Below are 7,984 nucleotides of genomic sequence, written 5' to 3'. Positions count from 1 at the left end.
CATTGTTCCATCTTCGACTGATTAACAGCTCCTCCCATTGTCGTCTTGACTCCGTTCGTTAAAAGTGCAACAAGAGACACGCAAGCAACAGAACTTCCCTTTGCTCTTGAGCCACTAACGCTACACGATGCGTAATTGCCCACGGCTGGCTGAACACCTACACAACCTACGTTCCGTCGACGTGAACAGTCTTCACAGGGGAACATCGTACTATCGTTCGGCCATTCCTCTTACTTCTTTATCGAGCTCTCAATGCTCGTGTGAAAACGTACAATTTGCCAGGCTTCAAAAGCGACCGTCGTTTATCCGTCGCTCGAGTGTCAAAGGAATTCCGCGGAAATTAGGCCGATAGTCCATCAAGAATTTGCAATCTCGACAGAAGCAATTTCTGCACTTTCGAAACAATGCTTGCAATTTGATAATTGAATAAAGGCATTAATCAGCAAGAGAGAGACGGAGAGAGAGAGAGAGAGAGAGAGAGAGAGAGAGAGAGATATTAATTCCTTATTGTACTTAACGTAATGCTTATTGCATAATCATTTTCAATGGGTTTGGATATGGTAAGGGATATTGTGTTCCTTATTATCTTTGGACGGTCATTGTATCCAATGATCATTCGCAATGGGTTGGGCATTACTAAGGGAGCAGAGGAGTGTCTCGATAAATAAAGTTAAGATAGGAAGGGCCCCAACGAAGCGTTCAACGATTTCGTAGGGGAATATTAAGTCCTACTGATTCTACTGTATCGCCTCGCGTCACGCTCTGCTTCTTGCATGTCCATCTCTCTCTCTCTCTCTATATATATATATCACCGTGGGACAAAATAATATTTTATCCATACGACACGTGTCATATCTTCCCTCAAAGATCTAGAACTGTTGAAATTCCCGAAACAAATTTAATAAAAGATCCATGACAGTAGCAAGATTACTTTCTATTTTCGTTGTTTAAAATTATACTTATTTCTTAGTCGACGTACAAGCGACTGTCTAGGCATCGGTAGAGTCCCTCTAGTAAGAGTCCGGCCAACACTCGGAAGGGACGCCATACTAAGGGCTTGTTTGGCGCCACCATGACATTGCGCGAGACTGGGTCGAGTCTCGCGCCAAGTGCAGGCAACCCGCCGTACAGGGCTTAACGCTACCCAGACTACACGATGCGAATCTCTCCCATATACGTATTCACACGCACCATTCTCATTCCGGAAAGAGCCCATAATATGGCGGAGCCAATCACTAACAAGCCCCACAGTTGGCCGGACTCTTACTAGAGGGACTCCAGACATCGGCTCATCGTTGCGCCATCGTTTCCAGTAAACAGTATACATTCTGCTATGGCAAAAACCCCCCTTGCCCAATAGACTGTCCTAAAAGAAACGTGAGGATAAAAACTCCGGGAATTCATTGTTCGCCCGATGATAAAGAGTCGACAAAGGGAAACCCCCTGACTGGGAATGCACGCGAACGTTGCCCTATGATCATTGACTTTTGCGTTGGATATCATAAATAAGTAAAATAATTCGACGTTAATCCGAGCCACTAAAAATACGTGCATAACCTGATACACCTAATGACATGTATAGATTGGTAGCTGATATTCGCACGAATAAAAACATTATGTCATAAAGAAAATAAGTCAAATTGAAATTCATGCTTAACAATCGATGGAACATTGCCCCATGATTATTGAATATTATCCCGAGAACTGTAAAAGATTAAAATAAATTATCGCTAACTCAGTACGTCAATAATGACACGGCAGTGGGTCAATACGAAAGTCAACGATATATAAATACACATTATTCGACATCCCTATAAACAGGAATCACCTATTTAAGATATAAATAAAAACCGTCCAAATCCAAAGTCCGTAATCGATCCCATAGAGTGTAAAACAGCCGCACCGGATATCTCTTATTTCTCATAGTATACCGAGGAGCGTGTGCGCCAGGCCTTAACGAGGTGTTTCGTTGAGCGCAGTCCACGCTTCGCGTCCGTGCCGTGACAATGGAAGTTTTCTACGAGGGTGGAACAGAGAAAAGGGTCGAATGAAAATAGAAGAGAAAAGAGATGAAAAATAAGAACGAGATATAGCTTCGTTACGGGACATAATTAAATCGGCTGTCACGTGCCGGCGGACGTGCACGCGGCTAGTTTTCATACGCAACGAGCGCGTTTCGAGAATTCACCAGAAGTCCTACTTGTGTATAGAATGTGCACACGTATTCGATATATTATACAATGCAAACCTACGTACGCATACTAAACGTATGGGCACGAGCCGACTATACAGGGTGGGACGGAAATCATGGTACGACCGAGGAGAAGGCGATTTCTCATGGAAAGTAAATAGAAATGGCACAATACATTTTTTTCTCGACGAGCTTTCATTTTTAATAAAATAAACTAACGCTCGACTCAAGGAGTCTCGCGAGGGGTACCGTTTCCTTTCAAATTTGTAAACAATGTTACGATTTTAGGTGGTTTAATGGTTTTTATTAATTTACGTATTATTAAAAATTTCGATCTCGTTTCTACATACAAAATTGTGCTCGTCGAATCGGAGATGCGTGGACAGTTTTTACCATATCCTTAAACCACCTTAAGTCCTGACATTGTATAAAAATACAAAAAAAAAATAGTGACTATAGCGAGATCCCTTAAGTCGAGCATTAGTCAAGTGCACGTGGACCCGATGAATTTTGAAAATCGATCGTAAAAATGAAGTCTCCTAGAGACAAAATTTATTGTGCTATTTCGATTTACTTTTCAATGAGGGATCAACGTCTTCTTTGTCGTACCATGATTTTTGCCCCACCCTGTATATATAATGCACGCACACGTGAGAGACTTTTTAACGAAGAGAATTTCGTTCCAGGAGAAGGATCGTCGTCACGCTCTCGTCTAGGCTTCCTCACTGCCATCTTCGGTCAGACACGAAACCTTCGGTCTTTCGCAATCCTCCATACCAACAGTTCCTTTCTCCGCTATGGAACTACACACACACGAGTTAATGTATTTCCTTGCGTTGTAACGTAGGCGGTCAACTTGTCTACCTGGAGTAACAACGAGATAGCCGTTGTAATAGGTAGATATCATTAGACTCTGTGAGTTGACAGGCTATTCTTCGCGATAAGAAAATAACACTTTAGCCAGTGATAATACAGTGTCTGTTCAATAGTTCAAGAATAAGTTAGAAATTGTAGCAGACTCCAATACAAAATAAAATACATATTATCTGATGAATGACACCATACATATTTATAATCTCAGTGTGTAATTGTGGTTTGAGTGGGTAGATACAGTAAAAGTGGGAAGATCGAGAGTGGATCCATATCCTCGAATACCGCATTGCCGTCAGACTTGCCGGCCTGGCCCTGCCAGGTACAAGGGTGTAACACCATTACGACCTCGGATTATTTCAAAGTCTCTGCTCACGCAACACGTAACGAAGTCTTTGGATGACAGAAATAATATTCACAGATGAAATATTTGATAAATAAATGACATCAAATATGAACGACGAATGATCTTGATGGGAGATCATATATGCGTAGTCTAGCTGGTTATTATATTTAGTCAAATAATGGCCTAAGGATCAAGGCCGTGGGTTCGCGTACGAAAGAATTGAAAAAAAAAGTCTTGGTTCGTTGAATACCACGAACAGGTTGGTAAGAACGTCGAACTGAGCATAATGATCGTCCCACTCGATAACTCTCGGCTGCGCACGACAGTATAGTCTAAGGTACACGTGATTCGTCTATACGTAAATTAACGATGATAGCCTAACAATAAGAGTCATTTTCAGATTCGCATATTTAAGGGTGAATATTCTATTTTGTTATCTATATATGAATTTTTGGTAACAATAAATAAAGCACACGCGCGTACACTGTTTACCAGAACGGAAGTAGCTTTAGTTAGGAAAATAGATGGGCTAAAAATTGGCAGGTTTAGAAATGCGTATCGAGCTCAGTGATTATGAGATGTGTCGAAGTGAATTTAAAAGTATTATAATTAGTAAACTCTAAGTAGTGAATGAATGACTTAGAATATTTTCAAAGGCTCGCAAAATATGTATTTCCATTTGCATTTGAAAAAAGCATACCAGCGGGATTTGACGCGTGTCGGTGATACCGGCATGAGACAAGATCACGTGACCGTGACGATATCTGTCCCTGTCACTAAACCGTGACGATTTACAGGTATGAATCGTTAAATTGTAACAATTCTGTACTGTACCATTGTAGAATACAATAACATTTTCTTTAGTGAGGTAATTCCTGAGTCTATTATCGCGTACTGATATTGACTATGCTTGCTATTGATAGCGTGCATAGTGTCAAATGATAGTGCTCCGTTAATAATACAGTGGAAAGCACGTGTCAGTTACTGTATGACGAACATTTTTATTTGTACAAAACCATATGACATGTTTAGATACATCGCCATTTTCTTTTTCATATCGAAAACAATCATAAGGCAACTTCGAGTCGATACGTCAGTTTTATATTTAACATAGCAGAGACCGCATTGACAGGAATCGTAACGCCCAAGTGACCGTTCAGTCGTTCACGAGGAAGCGTCCTGGCCAGGAATCGATACTTGGAAGAACGCTAGGTGCCCTAGTAAAGTAGGTCGTGCAAAAAGTATTACTAGTGATACAGTAGATATTTTTCCCTGAGAAAGATCAAGGTCACCGTACGACAGAAATACATGAGCAAAGCCGGTCCACTGTGTTCGTTTACTACGTTCAGCTTTAAGTCAGATTTACCTGGTAGGTACTCGAGGCGGCCGACGATGCTTGACAGCTTTTTCTTCTAGTCGTAGGTCGAAGATCACCACTTCCTCGTGCTAGATGGCGACGAACCAACGCACTGGTTTGTAACTCGCGAAAATATCCGTCACTACGCAAACACCAGCTCTAAACCGGAGAAGCACGGTAACGTGCTCACAGCGGCATTTTCACTGGCTGTCCCGGCTGGACCCCGTTTTCGTAAACGTTCTCCGCGTATCGAGAGCGTCGAGAACGCATGCGCGTAAACCTGCCTCGCGCACGCGTCAGTGTATACTGACTGTCTTATCAGCCGACCGGTACGTCACCAAGAACAATATTCACGTCTACGCATGCCCACTGGTGGAGCTGTTCCTATGGATAGGACATTGCACAATAGTGGTAAATTGGTGAGAGATCTTTGAAAAGTAGGAAAAGTAGAAAGAAAAAATATAGTCAATCATCATTTCAGACTTTTCTATATAATATTTGCTGACAGATGAGTTTCTTTTTGTATGGTAGAAATATTATAGCTGCTCCGGAACTCTATAATATAAAAGACGTGGAGTCATTAAATACTATATATAGGATTTTTTTCATTTTATTTTTTTGTAGACTTCACGTCGTTGCCAAAAAATATATTTAAGATAATCGTGCGATCACATTTATTGATTTGGTGATTATATGCATGACAATCGGATTCTTTTGAAGTTTGTTATTTGATTTTATTGTCCTTGATTCATATACGTATGTACAACACGTAACTGTCTATTGATGAATGCTGGTCAGGAACTCGCAAATTATTCAGTGAGACGAATATTGATCTGTAATCTGTATTGGATTTTTTCTTTTTCCTTTAAATAGAGAGGGGTGTTTTTTAAAGAGGTTCTGGAATCGCAATCTTTGGCGTATGACCTTCTAACATATCCTGCAGAAGAATACTGATTTCCTGGAAAATGATAATTTCCATTAAGCTGTCCTATCACGGCTGTAGTGAATTTTATAAAAAATCCATCTACTATTAAGAACGAGTACCTCTTCTCTTTGTGATCTCAACCTATCGATAATTGGCTCTTGAAAATTTGGATCATTAGCAGGATCCTCAAGGTTTGATTCTTCCGTTTTGATATCCTGAGGTATACTACCAACGTAAAACTGTTTTATAGTATCGATGATGGCGGCTGGTCTCCCATGTGGTAATTTAAAGTTTATCGAAGAGAAAGAATCGGCCCCAGCTGGCACTACAAGTGGTTTTTCATAATCCAGACACACTCCTTTGCTAAAATAATAAAATCCACTCCTTCATGTTTCCTTTAATTCAAATTGATACTTTAATTACTGGACTCACTTTGGCTGCGTACCAAATCCATACTGAGCCAAGAGATCCTTAGTTCTCCTGATTAACACGGTGTCTCTGGAAGAATGATACTGAAGGCTCGCACCTAAGCAATGAGCTACAGCTCTCAATGTTCTATCAACCAATTGTTTCCTCTCCATATCAAATTCCTATAAAAGTTAAGCTGATGACCTTTTTCACATAAAAAATCACTTGCACTATACCATTGTTTGAAATTACTTTAAATTTATCATATTTTCCACCTAGAATACATAATCGCATCGGAAAGGGATCAACTTCCGTTTCCGTCTCTTTTTTCCTTTCCCTCACTCTTGCATTTTTCATCTCCTCGACAATTCTTGAATCATAACTCATTTTCATGGCACTTCGTGCTACCGTTAGACTTTCGTCAAGCGTAGACCAGAGCGACTGGGGTGTTGATAAATCCAGCATTATCATCAGAGTAACGTGGTGAGGAGAATGCGTGAGAGCTGATCCTAACATTGCTGCAGATACCAAGGATGAGGTTAAATGGCCTATTTCCCAAACGTGGACGACGTCTTTCACCTGGTAAAGTTGACGAAAACGTCAGAATAACGCTTGGACTTAATTTTTACTATCATCGTCTGCTTGCTTACTAAGCTTTTACCGGCTTTTCGTCCAAACGAATAATCCATCGCAATTGTAGGCTTTGGTGTCTCATCCTTTTCCAAAAATCGATAGACCATCGTTGTTTTACCCTAAAATATATTTTTATTATTTATAAATATTAAAATGTCAATGATGCACGCTAAATCATTAACTGCTGGTTTAAGCCAACGATTATCCAGTCATTATGCATTGTATGCATCGATGACTTACCACGGATTTACTGCCTATGATGATAAGTGAACGTTCGTGAGTTTCATTAGGATTCGATTTACGTTTCTCTTCATCCTCTAACGCGAGACGTAGGGCAACTTTTCTCATACTTTCATCTCTAGATAAAAAATATTTTTAAACGAGTACTTAATGCCAGAGACACAAATCTAGTAAAAGCGAAACTTATCGCATTTTGATATGCAAACATTGTAAAAAGTGTGAACTCGACTAGAACTCGATCTTGATAAATTAAAATTAATCATTACGTCAAGAAATACAAAAATATTCATCACTATCAAACATTTTCTGATCATACTATAATTAAACGGTATGGCACAAAATAAATTACAATCTTTAATTACTCACATGTTTTCCAAACTCATTGTAACAATAAGAATAATTTTTTAGCACTAAGTACATACAGTGTAGAACCAAAAAACATGCTATCAGTATCCACGGTTGAAACGAACCCAATACGTTTCTGTTTACTTATCGTCTCCATGGTAACAGTTACGACAAACAGAAGTAGCATTCACAGGGGAGTGGGAGTTACGTTCGAATAAATAAACATTAATTATTTTATATTTGAAACAAAACAACATACTAGATATATTCCTATAACCGCATTAAAAGTCGTTGGATATTAAGTAAATATAATAATAATTATATACGATGATTCAATTCTTTATATGGCTTATTACAATGTCTATGATTTTATAAGATACAATATATTACAACTAAACGCTTGAAATTCTGCATAAATTTCGATTTCGCATGCAGGCCGATCCAACGAAGAGTTCCCAGTCTTGAAAGAGATCTCCGTTAAAGGAGACCTCCAATGAAAATTAGACTTGAGGCAGTCTCGTTACGATATATTTCTTCTAGGGTCCATAAAAGGAACCATTTAAAAGCTTTGTATAATTCGCTCTGTTGGACCATATTTCGCGACGTCATTTTATCGAATATTATACTTGTATAATCGAATAAAGTTAGTGCCTTATCGATTATGTACAA

The 7,984-nt window shown here is 39.4% G+C and overlaps 1 protein-coding gene and 1 long non-coding RNA gene across 3 annotated transcripts; both read right to left on the bottom strand.

Moving 5' to 3' along the window:
- Nucleotides 1-4,388: 4,388 nt before the first annotated feature.
- On the bottom strand, nucleotides 4,389-5,060 carry LOC107274146. Its single transcript, XR_001539405.2, has 2 exons — nucleotides 4,774-5,060; nucleotides 4,389-4,624 (listed from the first exon to the last, which is right to left on the bottom strand). It is a non-coding gene; the product is annotated as an uncharacterized LOC107274146 (long non-coding RNA).
- Nucleotides 5,061-5,358: 298 nt separating this feature from the next.
- Nucleotides 5,359-7,472, bottom strand: LOC107274143 (cytoplasmic dynein 2 light intermediate chain 1). Of its 2 annotated transcripts, none has more exons than XM_015752939.2 (7): nucleotides 7,337-7,472; nucleotides 6,971-7,088; nucleotides 6,748-6,849; nucleotides 6,350-6,676; nucleotides 6,122-6,279; nucleotides 5,809-6,052; nucleotides 5,359-5,722 (listed from the first exon to the last, which is right to left on the bottom strand). In XM_015752939.2, the coding sequence occupies exons 1-7, from the start codon at nucleotides 7,351-7,353 to the stop codon at nucleotides 5,651-5,653; spliced, it is 1,038 nt and encodes a 345-aa protein (XP_015608425.1). In that variant the 5' UTR covers nucleotides 7,354-7,472; the 3' UTR covers nucleotides 5,359-5,650. The 2 variants fall into 2 exon arrangements, with proteins under 2 accessions (XP_015608425.1, XP_015608426.1); XM_015752940.2 differs by having other exon boundaries at nucleotides 6,759-6,849; nucleotides 7,337-7,353.
- Between the last annotated feature and the right edge of the window lie 512 nt (nucleotides 7,473-7,984).

Source organism: Cephus cinctus, unplaced genomic scaffold (genome assembly GCF_000341935.2).
Source record: "Cephus cinctus unplaced genomic scaffold, Ccin1 Ccin1_scaffold2412, whole genome shotgun sequence".
NCBI lineage: Eukaryota > Metazoa > Arthropoda > Insecta > Hymenoptera > Cephidae > Cephus > Cephus cinctus.
The sequence above is the reverse complement of the archived record's forward strand: the minus strand, read 5'-3'. Positions and strand labels throughout refer to the sequence as shown.